The sequence below is a fragment of the Primulina eburnea genome, chromosome 3, assembly GCF_022965805.1.
Source record: "Primulina eburnea isolate SZY01 chromosome 3, ASM2296580v1, whole genome shotgun sequence".
Taxonomy (NCBI): domain Eukaryota; kingdom Viridiplantae; phylum Streptophyta; class Magnoliopsida; order Lamiales; family Gesneriaceae; genus Primulina; species Primulina eburnea.
The window spans coordinates 8668916-8688313 of NC_133103.1; the positions used below are offsets into that span (position 1 = coordinate 8668916).

At 29.4% G+C, this 19398-nt stretch overlaps 1 protein-coding gene and 1 long non-coding RNA gene across 2 annotated transcripts; one reads left to right on the top strand and one right to left on the bottom strand.

Annotated features, from left to right (window-relative positions):
* The first annotated feature begins 4940 nt into the window (after positions 1–4940).
* LOC140826036 (uncharacterized) lies at positions 4941–7931 on the top strand. The gene is made up of 3 exons (XR_012116771.1): positions 4941–5320; positions 5468–6882; positions 7735–7931. It is a non-coding gene; the product is annotated as an uncharacterized lncRNA (long non-coding RNA).
* On the bottom strand, positions 6451–8567 carry LOC140826035 (protein PNS1-like). Its single transcript, XM_073188127.1, has 3 exons — positions 8372–8567; positions 7017–8156; positions 6451–6686 (listed from the first exon to the last, which is right to left on the bottom strand). Exons 1-3 carry the CDS (start codon positions 8456–8458, stop codon positions 6552–6554), a joined length of 1362 nt encoding a protein of 453 aa, XP_073044228.1. The 5' UTR covers positions 8459–8567; the 3' UTR covers positions 6451–6551.
* Positions 8568–19398: the final 10831 nt, after the last annotated feature.

The following is a 19398-nucleotide window of genomic DNA, read 5'->3' on the forward strand; positions in this document are numbered from 1 at the left end:
TAATGGTGCAACTAAAATCTTTTAAACCACACAGCAGTTCAAGCACCATGGTTCGATCACTCTACCAAACAGTGACAATTATTACACCCAACAAAAGGCTTAAATTGCAATTTTTTTGAAAATACATGATTGATGTTTAAATTTTACAATATAGATAATCAAAATTGTAAATAGTTAAACATATAGAATGAAAATTTCAATTTTCCCAGGTTACAAATTATATTTATCGAGTTTAGTATAATATGTAATTTAATTAATGAGATCCTACAATGTGGGTTTAGTCTTCACTCTAAATCCAATGATTATCACAAGTCCAAACATGTGAGGTTCACGTTTGACTCGACATAAAAATATTTTTTTAAGCTATGTTTAACTAAAATTATTTAATGTGCACTTGTCGTACATGTTATATATGTTAGTTGAAAATGAATTGTGTGTTTTTAATATATATTAGGATTGGCGATTGGTATTAATCAACTCGATGTGACAATAAAGTTTCAATCTTGGAATATTAAATTCGTATCATATATTATTAGCCACACACTAAGTAGGTGCACCATGATTATTATTAGTAAACGAATTATTGTTGTGAATATATCACTGCAATTTAAATTATAACTTTTACATAACTGAAATAAGTAAAACTATTTCACTATTTGTGTAAATTGGATTGACGATGCACGTATCGAATTAGACTAATGATATTTTTGGGGAAAAAATTGCGATTTAAGTCCTATAAAATGGCATGTTTTGGATTTTATTTTTTCATCTTGTCCGAGTTTGATTTCATCAAGGAATGTGAATTTATTTTTTGGTTTTGGTCTTTATTTAGTCTGAAACCTGTAAATACATCAAATATTACTTATTTTGCAATGATTCTCTCATGTCCTACTTGTATGGAGAAAATAAAACATATATCATATACATTAAAATCTATCTAAGCAAAAATAAAGAGAAACAATAAGTTTTTTTCTTACTATTTTGAAATATTATGTTTCGTTTTACTTTATTTTCTCTATTAGATTTGGTTAGATTGTTAATATATGTAATATAAGTTTTAAAATATTACACGAGACATAGAGAAGAGTATTAGTGTCAAATAAGAAATATTTAATGTGCTTAGTGACATCCGACGAGAAAAAAAAACTAAACCCCAAAAAAAATCATATCATCAATGAAAATCAAACATTGAAAATTATATGGTCCAAATCCAATTCATCTCAACTTACATGATTAAAATCTCAATTTTCTCATATTTTTGCAATACCCACACACACATATCCTCGACCAATAAAATTCAGGTTAATGAAAACCGCGTGTGCGAAAAAAGAATATTATTATTCTCGATTTTTTAATGACAAATTATAAGAAAAGCCGACACTGGTAAATTGTTTATGTTTATTAATTTATTTAACAAATATCGCATAATTTGTTAAGATATTCTCTTTACCTCCTCAGTTCATTATTATAAAATATCTGTTTAAATTTAATATCATGCATTACATTTAACTAATTATTTATTTTTGAACTTATAATTAAAAACAAAAATATTTAATTAGATAATAATTATAGGCAAAAACTTATGTGAGACGGTCTCAAATGTCGTATTTTTGTGAGACAAATCTCTTATTTGAGTCATCTTTGAAAAAATATTAATTTTATGCTAAGAGCATTACTTTTTATTGTGAATATCGGTAGGGTTGACACGTCTTACAAACAAAAAAATTCGTGAGACCGTCTCACAAGAAACCTACTCATAATTATATACACATAATCTTCGTGCCGGGAGACCTCCTTGGCAGTTTTAATAAGTGTAACCCTGGTAAGAAACCATGTGCATTCCAACATAAAGATCTCGAAGAGAGCAAGTAAGAATTGAATAATGAGAGGAAGATTAGAGATGTGTAAACGGGAATCAAAGGGCTGTCGCCTTCATTAAAGGCAGAGGTATTGTGCCTTTGTCGGCTCAACAAAAATTAAATTCAGTGACTTTTTTTTTCAAGAAAAAACATTCAAATCTCTAGAATTCATATTTTATTTATTATTATAAAGATGAATTTTGTAACTTTTCTGACCATGTAATACGGATATATATATAGATTCCATGAGATATACAGATATATGAAGTAATATGCCACTTTCTTCTCTTTATTTTTTAGATATTAATAAAAACTTTTGTGAAGAAAAATTTGCTCAAAATTTTTTCTATTCTAAAAATATTGCAAAAGTGTTGTTTTTTTCAATGGTTTTTTGTAGAGGTGGCGGAATTGCAACACATTTTCCCTTTTTTTTTCTAAAAACCTTGGTTAAAAAATAATAATCATAAACCACACTGTATATTTTTTTTGTCAAGAACAGCATCAAACCATCTCGTTTAAACCTCTTTTCATATTATTGACATATGGTTATAATAATATGTTATCATTGTTATATAATGATGTTTTAAAATTAAATTTGAACATTTGATTTTTATTGTTATTTTTATCATTCTCTAAAAAAACTGCAAATTGACCGAAACCATAAATCTAATTCTACATATAAAACCAAATTTATATAAACAAAAACTAATAAACCATATATGACAATTCAGTTTAAATTTTTTAAGAAAAATCACGAAACCACGTTGTGATCACCCATAAAATCTTATATTTTTTTAAAAAGGCGCTTGACTTCGTCATACATATTTAAAATTGGAACCAAGACTGAATTAGATAACATAAAAGACAAAAATCAAATATACAAGACCCAAAATTCAAATTTTCCTTCTAAAAAGTAAAGATACATATCAATATACTTCTTATTACTCACATGTCTATAATTTAATTCTATGAATCTCAAAAATTAATCATGAAAATGGACATGGAATTGACAATGATGGGGTCCAATCACATTTTGAAAGTAGGGGTGGAGTTCTTGTACTGATTTCCAATTAAAGTAGTCGATAGAGATTAAAGATAAGCCTCCTTGACTACATCAATTACGTGAAGTAATAATTCAGTTCTCTTTGCTGAAAAGAAAGAAACAACATCGACTAGACTAATAAAATGATCTCATGAAAATTAAGTACTCATAATCAATACTTTTTCTTCATAATAATGCTTCTTTTCACATCTTATTTTTCCTGACGAGTGACCCGTATAATAATTCATGTATGTCAAGATCGTCAATTTTAATTCACATATTTCAAATCGGAGTTCACGTCTACCTGCCACTTAAAAATTCCCTCTAAATGAGCATCACATGGTTAAAAAGTTAGATCGGATCCTTATAGGAGTGAATACTTGTCGTTTGATGATGTTTCACTTATTCTTCCAATAGGGACATATATTGCTTTTCAATGGTCTCTTTTCCTATAATGCAGTTCCTCGTCACTTATGTAAATCATATATGTGATTTTACTTCTGATATCAATTGTACAATTGAACACTTGCTATTTTAGAAAATATTATAGAATATGGTAACGACAAAACTTAAATCTTTTAAATCCTACTACAACAATACGATAAGAGCCATGCATGCTTCGTTTTCTCTCGGAAAACTTATAATAAACTATATGGATTTAATTGTAGTGAGGTTTCATGTCATCATGTGTTAGGTAACAAATCATGACTTTTATATACGGTGAATGAAACTTAAAAAATATGTGTTATTCCATCGTATTCTTTCCCAATTTCACGTGTTTGTATCTTGGCTAACTCAAAGGAATTATGATTTTTTTTAAATGTCTGAATTTGGTAATTGAATAATTAAATCAATAATTGAACCTGGATGCCCAACGAATTAAATTCCCTGCATGATGTTCTATGGTTCTGGACAAAATGTCAAACTTTAGGGAACAAGGGAACATTGTATTTAGTCAAAAAAATATATTTATATGAAAATAATTATATATCTTTGATTTTCCATGTTATTTCTAACCTCTAGAGATTTTGATAAAACAAAATTAAATTATAGCACAAATAAGTATATGTAGTGGAAAAAAACTAAGGAGGCAAAGGTTAGAATGCATGATTGGAAAATATTTTTAAACGAAAAATGTTGCTTGATTTCGAAATTAATTGAAATTGAAAGAGTTGAAATCGTGCGACTAAATTGAATGGTAAAAACTTATGTAAGACGGTTTCACGGGTCGTATTTTGTGAGACATATATCTTATTTGGGTCATCCATTAAAAAATATTACTTTTTATGCTAAGAATATTACTTTTTATTGTGAATATCGGTAGGGTTGACTCGTCTCACATATAAAAATTCGTGAGACCATCTTACAAGAGACTTACTCAAATTGAATATATATGTTCGAAGTCTCTACGGCACGAGCTTCATTTTAGGACGATTATTTCATCGATCGACAGTAACTGAAAGAAGGGCTACCCGATGAAGTAATCGGAATTGTATGGAGACGAGATTGGGAGATATCAAAGGAAAATGATATGTTGGCCAGTTGTAGTGACATATATAATTGTGGGTATAGTCGTTATATTGTTCATATTATCAAGATTGTTTGACTGGTGTTATTATATGTTTTTTATAACCTGGAAATAACCTTCTCAGGTTAAAAAAAAATTGTTTTAATAAGATAAAAATAGCTTAAAAACTTGTTTTAGAAAATTTATATCTATACTATAGCTAATATATCATATAGCTAATATATCATAATAAATTTTTTATTTATTTTTATCTATACTTTTATTTAAATGATTATAACACTTATAATATAAAAGTATTATAAAAAGATCACCAATTTTTTTTCGTGAGACGATCTAATTAGTTAATTTTGCGTGATGGATCTTCTACCTACGCTCGTTAAAATGATTTTTTTATGTCAAAAATATTATTTTTTATAGTCAAAAAATTATATATATATATATATATATATATATATATATATATATATATATATATATAATCATTTAATATCGAGTAAACCCATTTATTTAATCCGATAAAAAAAATCTGCTTCGTTCAAAAAAACAAAAAAATCTGCTCAATACCATCTCTGGGTAGTTCGGATTCACCGTCGACCCCAGTTCAGCTCGGATTAAATTGTCATCCCTAAAAAACATTAGAGCTGTGAAGGAGACAAAAATCGAAATTGTAGGTCGCAAATTTAGTAATTTGCTCCGAATTTCGCCCTTTTTGATCGAAATTGGATGGTTCTGTGATGATATTATGGCGCATTCTGCAATTTTTTCATGGCCCATAATTTCCCCGCCCAATTATCTGCTGCGTAGAAGGATATTTGAAGTTTTTTTTTTCCAGAATATCTTACGAAAATCTCAAGAACTGGTGGTTTTCTCCGGTGCTGCTTCTTCATTGGGGTCAGCATTTTATTGGCTTTGTTTCTGCTCAATTCATTTTTGAAGTTAGATATTGTGCATAATTGTAGCAATGAATATGGAAAGAAGTGTGTTTGATTCTTTACTTAAATTTGCTGAGCATTTATCCCTCATTATTGTTTTGATCAGATGTGGATGATAAAGCTATTGGAAAATATATGAGCATAGAAATATAGATCATTAGATGCAGTTCACGATGGAAAATTTGTTGTTCTGTTTCCATGTAACGAATCTTAGTAACTTTTCCGCCCGAATTTCTGACTTCTTATTGTTAATGGGAATTAGATGAATGCTAAAAGATATTTTTGATATCGCAGGTTTTTAGTTTGTGATTCTTTTATGATTACCACCTTTAGTGAATGGATTAGTCTCATTTGTTTTGTATGTTACTCCATCAATGTAAGTCTTTTTGAGAAAATTATGGTTTTGGTTCTCATGCTAAACTACATGGAATTGGTCTTTGCTCTTCTGTGTGACTCATGTTACTTATAACAAAGTCGCTGCAAAACTCATTCGTGCTTAAAACAGATTCGCCATTTCATACTGCTACTTTGCAAACTAAATTTCACCGAGGTATTGAATTGTTTTGGATGCTATTCCGATGCGCCTAGAATCTTGAATACCATAAATTGAATCCTAATTAGTTCAATTTTTGTTCGATAACATGATATAAAACTCTCAAGACAGGAAAATACTGGCAATTCTATTAATTACTATGAATAATATTTTGGCAAAAACATTGTTTGTATGCGATAAAATATATGAAAGTTCATAGATCATAATGCAAAATTAGCTTAAAATAATCTCAAGTGCACCTTGTAAAAATAGGCCGAAAAATATACTGTGAAATTAATAACAATGAAACAAGTTTGAGGCACATTATAACATAAATTAGCCTTTTACCATGGGACTCCTGGTCTGTTCACAGCTTTTTCAGTTTGAGATATGCTTATTCTAATAAATGCAAATTTTCACATTGGTAGAAGTTTTTTTTGTTAATGAACATCCATAGTGGAAAGGGTAAAACCAGTTAATGTACATTGTACGGCTTGCTACAAGGTTAATGAAAAACAGAACAGATAAGGACTGTTCTTTGAGTACGTGTTGCTTGGTGTTCGAAGTTATGAATGTGCAATTGTAAAAAAATATCATGAACGTTTATCTTTTCTTTAGAATATGGATTATATGGATGATTTCTTGCAAGATGTGACTTCTATACTTGTGATCTTTGTATCTCCCTGATAGTATCTGTAATAGTAGAGTCAAACTGCTGGCTTTGAGGATTTTCTGCATAGGCTACATAATATGCTGCAATGCTAGCTTGTATCCATGCCATTGCCACCCTACTCTGCAATTTATAAGGTAGCAATTGGTTAGCAGCTATGACACATAGACACTCCTAAATCGGACCTGTGTTGTGTTGAACTGGACATATCAAGGACAAGAACATGGCTCGAGTACATGTTCGAAGATCAAGAGAACAAAAAACCTTGGACACGGTTGGGAGACAGCGGGATACTTCTTAATATGTTTGAAAGTTTAAGGTGAGAAGTAGTAATTTCGTATACTTGTACATGAATGTGTCGTGGTTTCTATGACCGTGCAACAAGGGTTATAACAGTTCTTGATAAAGTAAATACTTATTTCTGCCAACAATATTCAAGACTCGAATCTTTACCATAAAATATCCAGTTAAGAAGGTGTACATAGACACTTCTGTTGCATACTTCTTGTGGATCACTAGTGCCCAAGTACCTCCCACTAGTCCACATATGGATCCTGTTGCCACCCCACACAGGAAACAGAACGAACTTGTGAGGTCAGAATCGATCAACTTTTCCATTCCATGTCTTCTAAACGTATCCCATGCATCCATTGAAGCTTGGACGATCCCTTTGTTGTACACACCTACCTGCACGAATCCCCATCTGTTCCCGTAAGCTACAACTCTTGATGCAAACCCCTTGCAACAACCCGCACACGAGAACATGAACTCATCCACATCTCCGGAAACCATACTTATTGCTCGAGCTATGCTTCTGATAACAATAAGAAGTGGTACGAGAATGGAGCCCAAGGAAATACTCCCCATTGAATATTTAGCCGTGTTTTTCACTATTGTTTTAAAATCAACTTCTATTCCACATGCAAATTGCATGTATTTGATGTGTGATACCATGACTTGCATTGTGTACTTGACAATCTGCATTGTCCATGTCAAGCTTCCAAGGATTATGAATATGAATATAATATCGATCTTTGTTCCGGTAGCAGTAGCTCCCCCAATGCCAGATACCAAGAAACTTGAAAAAATAGTACTAGCGATGATTGATAATAGTACTGTAGTTTTTACTTTTGGAGGATGATATGCTATACTAACCGTTGCTATCCTATAGGTTCGATCAAATCGTGGAGTCACCCAACATGCATATAAAGATTGTAACAAGGAAGAAAGTATAGCAATTACAGATGCTGCTAAACTCCCCGGAGTCCCTATTAGGACAAGCAAAATCCCGAATGCACAAGTAAGAAGAGGACTTAGCCAGAATGTGGTCTTAACAGCCCTCGAAGGATTGATGCTCGTGGATGCTTGCCATGCAAACCCTACTATTCCTCCACAAGCTGTTGACGAGAGGACAGGCACGTACCATTTTTTCGGATGGAAATGATGGGTATGGACAGTCGACAAGACACCACGAAGGACAAGAAAGAACACCAGGACAGTGATTAAGAGGAGATGGATGTAGAAAATGTACAGAAATGAGTTGCTGAAAATGTTTCCGTCCCTTGTCATCTCTGACTCGGCACCATTGATTTCCTGTATTTGCATCCAAAATATCAGTTCATAGATTGACTGAGGAGGTAATAGAAAATCAAGAAACAAAAGCAAATCCGCATAGGCGGGTGGTGAATCTGCGGGGACGGAGAGGTACCAGTTAGACCCCTGTAAGTGAAAAAAATTCAAATTCCATGTCCTAAATTGTCCTGTTGATTAAAATTTCATGTCCCATCCCCGTGGAGAGAGAATAGGACCTTGTTTCTTGATGAAAGGCTGTGATGTGGATCATAAATTCCGGTTGCTGTGTTATTTACATCTCTCATCTTTGACTTCCTGTCCATGTACTGGCACTAAAAAAGTATGTGTATATACATATTATTTTTCACTAAATTGCTTAGCATCCACGATTCAACGGAGGATGGAAATGGATTTTCGACTCATTTCAAGGTGAGACTCTAACCCATTTGAAGTCTGCTTCAAGACATTATTTTATGCATGTTTACAGCTGCACCCGTTATTTATGTACTTAACACACTATTGACCAAGTCCTGCTCCATTATATTTCCTCCATCTTTTAACTACTATTTCTCCATGACCATTATTACCACCCTATTTTTTCAACGTTTTAGTTGGGGAGGGGGTTCTGTTAACGTTGTTCTCGTATCTATTAGGTCGCATATCCTTATTGATACGACCAAATCACGCCGAAATACAATTACCATTATGCCCTTCTTTTTTGGTTTTTTGGATTCCTTCAACGATGTCATATTTTTATAATATTTTTTGGGCTCCAAATTTTCCTGAATACGAATATTTGAAGTAGACGATTAGGATTGGGATCAAGGGGAATTCAATAATGGTGACATAAATGAAGAAGGCTTCCTCCATCTTACGAGTCTCGTGATGTAGTTGGATATTCAGATTCACAAGAATTACGTCTGGGATTTGTATTTTTTGGTAAAGGGAATAAAAAGCTATACTTTTTTGGTTAAAGGGGTTTTGTTTGTTATTAATGCTTTTGGTTCACCAGTTTCACAGTTAACCTAATGCAGCCTACTCTTTGTTTGTTTTTTTATTTATTATTATTATTATTTAATTTTAACTTTATTATACGGATTTTTTAATCGTAGTCGTATATGAAGGGAGTAAGTGGGACACCACTTTCATGAACTATTCAGTACCACAAATAATTCAATTAATTTCTTTTTCTGCTCATTATAATTATAAAATTTTTATTTGACATCCTTGCCATAGGATTGATAAATTTAGTTTTGTCGAGAAATATACAGATATTTAGATATATATGAATTGGTAGATATATTTGAATCATCTAGTACTCGCAGAATGTTTTTGTTAAGGAGATGATTTAAAATTAAGATATGATTTACAATTCATCGATGATTTGAATATACATATAAATATGGTGTTTACATACTTATATTTCTTGGTTCAAGTTACAGGTAGGTCGATTTTTCGAACAAGACTTTAAATTCAAATATCATGATTATAATACATAGATATCGAAATTCAATTCTGACCCAACTCAAATTGTTAATATCGGTAGGGTTGACACATCTCACAGATAAAGATTCGTGATACTGTCTCACAAGAGACCTACTCAAATTTTTTATATGATCACTGACAAGTGTTATCCAATAATTCTCAACGAAAGTTGTACTCCACGTCCTCGTTCACAATGAATTTCTCAATGGATAAATCTTTTTTTATATTATTATTTAAAGGAAATTATATATATTTGTTATTGAATATTGATAAAATTATTATATGAATTAATTATAAATATCAAATTTATATAGAAAAAAGTTTATGTAATTAATATTTATTAACACATATAAACGATAATGTACAACATGAACGTGAAATATAAATCTGTCGTATTTAATTCATCTTGGTAAAAGTAAATAAAAATTTGGAATATTTGGTCACAGCAGATATTAAAATATAGATTGAAGCCGAAATAATTTTGCATTCGTATCTGGAAATTATTAAATGATAGTTGGCAGGCAGAAACCCATAAAGATGTTGGGCTTTATATCTAAGCTGAAATAAATACATAATTTTCTTTCTATGAAAAATTTTAAACTCTATAAATTATTATTCCTAAATTGATGGTGTGCTACCAGGTTTGTAAGTCTACTTTGCCAATAATAAATCTTAAAAATATATTATTTTAAAAAGCATTTTATTTAAATTATAATGTGCATACAAATATTACTAAATATTTTTGGGAAAATGATTTTTTAGGTCTATTAAATTGTTCAGTTTTAGGTTTTGGTCTATTAAATTTTCAAAATTTTGTTTCACTACACTAACTTTTAATTCTTGTTATTTTGTCCAATTGCAGACACGACATCTGATAAATCAACAAATTTTTATGTCAGAACAACATTTTTTTTTATATCATGTGAACATTTTCTCGTGCCAAATCAACATTTCCAATGTCACATCAATATTTTCTGTTGTCTCATCAACAACTAGACAAAAATAACCGAAAATTAAAAGTTAGTATACCAAAATCAAACATTGTAAACTTAAAATTGAACAAGTTAGTGGACCAAAAAAATTATCTCTTTTATCTATTTTGTCCAAAATCATTTTGGATGTTGAGCTAAAATATTAATGTGTAACTTCACTGGACAATGCTAACCTTTTCGTTTAATTTCCAACCCGACATATACGAAATAGGCCACAGTGTAAGATTTTTATAATCCATCAATAATTCATTAAAAAGAAAAAGAAATATGTAAATTTACATATAATTTAGTCAAGTCAAATTTGTTTTAATACATGAAATGAACTAAATTGTCACCCTTTAGTAAAACGCCTCTCATGAATAATTTTTTTCATACTACACATATTTAACTTTATAAATAACTAAATATAATTGCAACAAATGTCTTCGTAAGTTCACTAAATCAACAATTTATTTCGTTAATTTTTTTACTCGGGCGCGACTGATGCTAATCAGGGTAATTGAATTTTAATTTTTGGGGGACCTTCCAAAAGCATAATATATTTAACAAATCGCTATCAATAAAATTCTTGTTTATAAATTGCGTTTAATATAACGATTGGTAGTGATCTAAATGTGTAGTGATACATAGATTAAAAAATAAATTAAATCCGAAATATATATATTGAGCTACAATAATTGTTCTTTTAGGTATTTGATTGTTATAAAATATAAGATATTAGAGTTGTACTATTATCAACGATTAATATTTTTGACAAAACGACACGAGTTTGGTCATATATAAAATATATAACACTCTATTTTAAATAAAAATGGCAAAAATAAATAAATGTAATTGGAATTAGCACTCCATTTTCAATTGGCTGAAGTGATGGTGTCTATTTATAGCACGTCAACAGGTCTTCAAACCTAGAAGATGACAAAAATGGAAACCTACCAAACCTCCGAACAATTAAATTATTATAAATGCCAAAACTTAGAAAAATCAATTATTATTTATTTGATTATAATAGATGCGACACCGACCCGACCCGACCAGACCAGACATTTTGGTTGATCTTTTGGAGAACATAAGACATGATTTTGGATTTGTTTATGTAATCGTGGAGGACATAATGAGTGTGATGTTCTGTTCACGGGACCTCGTGGCAGCACAAAATCAATTATTAACAGTTTGATACATAATTTTGGAGAGATTATTGTGTTATTTATATATAAATTTAGAATAAAAATTATATGCATTTATTTAAAAATATTATAAACTAGAAAATAAATTATGTGAAATTGTTTCATCTTTCAAATTTGACAGACGAATCTCCGATTTGACCGATTCATTAAAATATTAATTTTTATTTAAAAAATTATTTTTCTCTTCAAAATATTATATTTTGTTATTTATGTTATTTAAAAACATTATGTACTATATGTTGATTTTAGTTAAAAGTATAACTAGTAATATCAAAAGTATATTATGTAATATATGACGATTTGAGTGAAAAAGTACTTTTCACTGCAGGCATGGTTCATGTCAACATATGTAACGAATATAGATTCGTGATATCGTTATAAATGATACTTACTCTTATCATTATAACCACAATTACTAAATTGACCAAAATAAAGGACAAAAGTACATTTTGCGTATTGCATATTTACTTCGGATTATTGTTTTCTATTTTGACAAATTTCGTTTTAATTTTTTTTTGTTTTCTTTTCTATTGTAGTTTTTTTTAATGGTGTTGATGTAGCATAAATGCAATGTTGATGTGCAGTTGACATAGTTATGACGTGTAGCGCTCTCACAAAAAAAAAAAACTAAAATTACCCAAAAAAAAATGAAAGATATATGATTGGAAGTTAAATTACATAACATACAAGATAATCGTAAAAAAAAAAAACTAAATATACAATAATAAACTTACAATTTTTCAAAAATAATATTTAAAATTCTCTTATTTAAAATAATCAATAAACCCTATTTTGAAATCAAAATAGCCCCCTACTATCATAATATCGAAAACCAAAAATTATTGTAAATAAATATATATGCAAAAAAATTAAAACAAAAAGATTCGTTAATCCTATCGGCCCAATTCCTTCACTACCATCATAGCTTTTTTTTTTTAATCTCTAATTGTATCACATGTATGTCACCACGAGTTTTTAAGCCCAAAATCCAGACTGGTCATCTCATGTTGGGTTGTAAATTTTTAATGGATTTCAGATCTAAATTGATTTTTATATTTAAATAATTATTTTTCGAGTCGTTGTGGTGGATTTTAAATTCGTTTCAACAATCAAGTCATTTTAAATCATCCTCAAATACTTCACCAAATCAAAATCCTTCAATGCAAAAGAAATCTTACAGTATTTGTGTCGGTTCGATATAGATATATCTATGTCAAATGTGTTCAAGAAAAATAAACGAAAATTGACAAGTTTTTTCAAAAAAAAAAAAGAAAAGAAAAGGAAATTGATATAGAACAAAGAAACGTTAAATTGTACTGTCTTTGAGTGACAATTATTTATAAAGCCAAAACCAGTCGCATCCCATTATCATAAAGACAAAAATTTATGTGAGACGGTCTCACGGGTCGTATTTGTAAGACGGATCTCTTATTTGGGTCACCTATAAAAAGTATTACTTTTTATACTAAGAATATTACTTTTTATTGTGAATATAGGTATGGTTAACCCGTCTCACAGATTATGATCCGTGAGATGGTCTCGCATGAGCTTCACTCCACCACAAAACAGTCGAATCACATTGCTAGGTTGGAAATTCTACACCCAAGAATTGAAAACCATAAATTTTATAAAATCATAATCCTACAAAATCTAATCAAATCATGTCTTATAATCACAATCATCATTTAGAATTTATTCCATATTAAATCTAATTTTTTTATAACCTACAAAAAAAATCTATTTAATACAAGAAACTAAGACAATTTTTATTAATTACACGACCAAAATCTAAAATAAGTCAGCATACACCACGATTACATTTCCCTATTACTTTTTAATAAGGGCTTGTATGAATTATAAGCAATTGATTTATTTCAACCTGGTCAGCCAAATTTTGAGACCAGTTTGAGTAAATAATTAACTCTTAAAATATTTTCAAACTTGCGTAAAATAGGATAAGGTTTTTTATTTTCATTTGACTTACTTCACTTTCACAATCTTCAAACTTAAAAAAATATGCCAACAATATATAAATTATATAAATATGGAGCGACAATTTATATAAATTAGACACTTGCGGCTGTTTGTTTTTCTAAAAGGTTCTTTTAAGAAATATCCTGAAAGGAAATGTGTTTCTTCCCATCTTTAAAAATTATTTCTAATTTAAATATATGTTGTTTAAAAGGAAAAATGTTGACTCCTCAAGGGATCTTTTTTCCCCCTAGTGTAACATGTTAAAAAATATTAACATATTATATATAAACTCCGATTTGGTACGTACAAGTGTTAAGATATATCATTCTTCTTAGTTATAATATATATAATCAATCATGCAAGAAATGTCAAAGACCAAATTAGCTAGAATTGACTTGGTAACTCAAATATTTCATCTTTTTTAAAGAAATGTAGGCGTTAATTATAAAATTTTAATTAATTAGTTTGGATGCTACGTACGAACATGTGTTTTGAATTCCTAAGACATGTCGAGAAACGTCTGCCGGGTGGTAGGCCAAAAGTGGTCGAGCCTCGTTCATATAGGACTAATTGTGTGAATTCCTATTGGCTGGCTAGGTGATGACTTAATTATAATTATAATTATATAAATTTGTATACGGAGTAGGTTTTGTTTGTATTCAAATTATAAGTTTTGAATTATATATTTTTTAAAATTAAAATCAAGCTGATATATATTTGGATAATGTTGGTTTTATATGTATGGATCATATGATATAATGGATGCCCAATATAATGGAAATAATACTTGTTAATTTCGTATTTTCCAAGAACGTTCTTGGAGATAGGATATATGTGGAGGAAAGATTAATTTGCAATAATTAGTTAGATATTGTTCGTCATCTCATCTTTCGAACCAACCAACGTTTTTAACATAAATTCATTAACATCATGGAATTTTTACAAGTACAGATATGGTTTTTGTGTCGTGCGTGAGTGTCGGATTAATCATTCCATATCCTAATTATCGTTTTTAACCAGACAACTAGCTTAAAGAAATCGTACGTTGAAACCTGCAATTATAAATAATATTTGGGTTTTGTGAATTATTTAATTGAGCTGATTCTTTTCTTAGATTTAGTTGAATATAATCGTCTTATAAAGGCATGATCCCAAGAAAAATTTAACAAAATGATTAAGCTCTTGCCGTTGGATTGAGAAAATTATTATGTCAATATTTCGAGAAAAAATTACTAAAATTTAAAAATAATAGAAAGTAATGGATTAAAGTCAGTTAATTGACAAACAACAGGATACAAAGTAGAACACGTGCAAAAGCTTATTTCACCAACAACCAGATACAAAATGGATGATGTCAAAAATTCATTGGATAAAAACACGGGTTTAAATGTTAAGTACCGATATGTCTCTTGTATACGTTATATATTATGTGATTTTGGTCTTTTAAATTATAAAATTCTAGTCTTGTTATGTTACCTTATTTTATTTTTTTATTTTTTATTTTTGTAAATTTAGTCATTTTCGATTTGGTGTTGATTTGTCACATATCCAATATCTACGTAGCTCTTACATATGTTCATGATATTTAAATGTCACATCATCATCTCCGACGAAAAAAGAATAAAAATGTCAAAATAAAAGAATACAAGACTTATAAGACTACAATTGAATAACATAAAATATCAAAATTACAAAGCAATAAATATATGATTAAAATTACGGTTTTTACTTAAAATATTCATTTATTTTATTTTTGAAATATAGTATATTTTGGCTCGCAGTTAAACATTAGAAAATAAAACATACCTGAAGACTTCGTTTCGTACATATGATAGAATAAGTAAATGATTACTAATTAGAGTGATTAAAAAATGAGATATATGGATTAATAGTATGGTGGGATAAATAACATAATGATTGGTATGATTTTAAAACGATGGATTAATTTTGTAAATTTTATTGTAATGACAAAAAAAATGCCTCAATTACTAATTAAATATATATTCTTAAAATAATTGGATAGAAAATTAAATGTTTATAATTATATTTTTTTTAAATATATTTATTAGAAATAAATTTGTAAATATACATTTACTTAATAATTAAAATAACAATAATATTTTGAATGTTAATATTAAATAAAATTTTAATAATAATTACAATATTATTGTTTTTTCTTAAAATAATTATAAATATTCTTAAATAATTTGATATATAATTAAATATTTATAATTATAATTTATATTTATTAAAATTAATTTAAATATATTTATTAGAAATAAATTTGTAATATACATTTACTTTAATAATGAAAATAACAATAATATTTTGAATGTTAATATTAAATAAAATTTAATAATAATTACAATATGATTGTTGTTTCTTAAAATAATATAAATATTTTAAAATAATTTGATTTATAATTAAATATTTATAATTATAATTTATATTTATTAAAATTAATTAAATCATTAAAAAAATACATTAGAATTGAAAAAAAATTATTTTCATAAAAAAATTAATTTACAAGATTACAAATTTATAAAAATTTAATTTAAGATAGTTTTTATTTATTTTCTTTAAAATGATTGAAAATAATATAAATATATGAAATTAATTTATAAAAAAATATAATAAAAATTTAAATATTATATTAATTATTAAATTTTTATTAATTTTAATTTTCATATTATATTGAAAAAATCAATTCAAGAGTATTAGGATCAATATACAATCTTATCATGATCATTATTCAAAAATTATTAATTATCACACTTTTTGAGGATTGGTATTTAATCACACAAATAATATGAATAGTGTGGGCTTTCAATCATAATCAAAGGTATGTAGATTAATAAAAAACAAATCAAACACGAGATAAGACAATCATTATTAAATAATCATCGAAGGGACATTTTTTTTACAATCGACATGATTAAATTTGTACAAGCCTTCTTGCAAATGCGAGACGTTGGTCGCGAAGGGACGTTAAAATTATGCGTGCATGCATTTGTACTCCACATGATTTCTGTCGAATCAAACGTCCATAACATAGTTTTTTTTTAAAAAAAAATATTTAGTTTTTTGAGATTATATTTAACAAGATTTTTTTGTGTGTGTAAATTAGCAGATTTATATTGGATTGATTTACAATTTAATTTGTTTTCAAAACATTTTAAAATTCTAAAATACAATATATTATAACAAATAACAAATTAGTATTTTCAGAAAGTGGGAAAAATATTAATGATTATGATCTAAGATTAGAAGTGAACAAAAGCATATTTAATTCAATTTTACGTATAAAATTAGAATGATTTTATTCATTAAATGGAGTTTATTAATTTTGTGAATATTTAACGAAAGCAAAAACTCGTGTAAGACGGTCTCACGTGTCGTATTTTGTGAGACAAATCTCTTATTTGGGTTATCAATTAAAAATTATTACTTTTTATGCTAAGAGTATTACTTTTTATTGTGACTATCGATAGTGTTGACCCGTCTTACAGATAAAGATTAATGAGACCGTCACACAAGAGACTACTCTTTAATGAATTCCTTCTCATATCCACCAACTGCATCCAAATACCAATTTAATTATATGGCAAAGCTCATCTCTAGCAAACATTTATAGAAATAATTTTTTTCAATTATTGGCAAAAGATCGTTTTAATTATATAATAAGACTCATTAATCCTCGAAGACTTTTGTAACATTAAATGATACAATTATGAAATGTAGCCAACAAATACTGCTAAACCGTCGTTTCGTCCCGCCAGAATTTCTTGATAATTAAGCACAGAACAAAACAAAAGCCACTTTCAGTCCCAAGATTCTAATAATTAGATCAAGCAATGCATGTGTTGATGTTTTGTTTGAAATTATTGATTAAAATTAAAAGACACATTGTATCATGTGTGAAATCTCAAACTATTGCCCGATTCATGTCTCATTAATTCGTATAGAAAATTCATGTGTATGCCGTGTAAAGAATAGAACTTGGACCTAACTCAACCCCAAAAGCTAGCTCAAAGGGTGAGGATTGTCCAAGCCTATATATACAACTCCCAGGTTAATTATCCAACCGATGTGGGACATTTAACACACCCCTCTTACGCCCAGGAATGAACATCTGGAGCGTGGAGTTTACAAATGACTCAATTATGGGCAGAACGAGTGGCTTAGTTATAGACTCCAACACATAACGGTAGAACTCGGGCTCTGATACCATGTAAAGAATAGAACTTGGACCTAACTCAACCACAAAAGCTAGCTCAAAGGGTGAGGATTGTCCAAGCTCATATATACAAGTTCCAGGTTAATTATCCAACCAACGTGAGACATTTAACATGCCGATAAATTAAAGTTTATTACGTAGGAGCTCAAAGATACGAGAGCATGGAGAATTCTTCTTCATTGTATTCATTCAAATCAGTGAAAAAGAATGAATCAGTAAGCTATACACCTATATGTAAGCTAACCGAGAGCGCAATCTTCATGGCCCTGCTCCAAGATGTGTAGTTATCTCCGGTGAGTGGTTGTGATACCAATGTAAGACCCGGATTATCTGAGTGATGCAGATAATAGGGGCTCATCGGATCATCAATGGCGGATTGACCATTGGATCGCAACGAAGTCGATGTATTGCCAGAAGCCATGAATTACGTTGCTGAAGATGTGCGAAGGAATAAATCTTGAAGAATAATCCTGAATCTCAGATCTCCGATTAATGGAGAAATATGTGCGGAAGTTCTTGCTCTGATACCATATTACGTAGGAGCTCAAAGATACGAGAGCATGGAGAATTCTTCTTCATTGTATTCATTCAAATCAGTGAAAAAGAATGAATCAGTAAGCTATACACCTATATGTAAGCTAACTATCTTCTAACTGTCATATTAACTGTCTAACTATCATATTAACTAACTAACAGTATGAATGTATTGTACACCCACCTACAGCCGATTGAGTGTTTTCCTTGTGGCAAGGGAACAACAGACCAGGTATGGTTTGCTTCCATGGCTTTCAGCTCCTCATTCATGGCTGCTTGCCATTGATGAAGATGCACAGCTTGATGGAAGAATTGTGGCTCATAATGAGATGAAACATTGAGTATAAAATTTCGATATGAGGGAGATAGAGAGTCATATGATATATATTCTGTCAATGGATAAGGAAATTTGGAAGGAAGTGATGTTTTGGAATGCATTAAGTTGCAGTGGAAATCCCGAAGGTATGATGGAGTTTTTGTGACCCTCGAAGATGTGCGACGTGGAATCATGTTTGTTGATGGAGTGTCTGTTTGGTGGTGTGATCCCAATTCTAGTATTGAAGTAGATTGAGGTGGAGTGACCACATCAGCTGTTTGTATGTTGAATGGAATGGGTAAAACAGTTTGAGAGAATGGATCAATGCCAACCTCTGAATGAATTGTCATGAAAGGGAAAGTACTCTCATGAAAAATTACGTCTCTGGAGATAAAAACTTCTTTGTTGCTGATATCAAGAAGTTTGTAACCTTTAACTCCTGGAGAATAGCCAATGAAAACACATGCACGGGCTCTAGGTGACAATTTATCACGATTGCTTGCCAATGTGGATGCGAATGCAAGGCATCCAAATGTCC

Coding starts and splice junctions, on each gene's coding strand:
- LOC140826035 (XM_073188127.1), bottom strand. CDS start 8,458: ATGGACAGGAAGTCAAAGATGAGAGATGTAAATAACACAGCAACCGGA. Junction 8,157..8,371: donor GCCTTTCATCAAGAAACAAG/GTCCTATTCTCT, acceptor ATGCAAATACAG/GAAATCAATGGTGCCGAGTC. Junction 6,687..7,016: donor TCTTAACTGGATATTTTATG/GTAAAGATTCGA, acceptor TATAAATTGCAG/AGTAGGGTGGCAATGGCATG.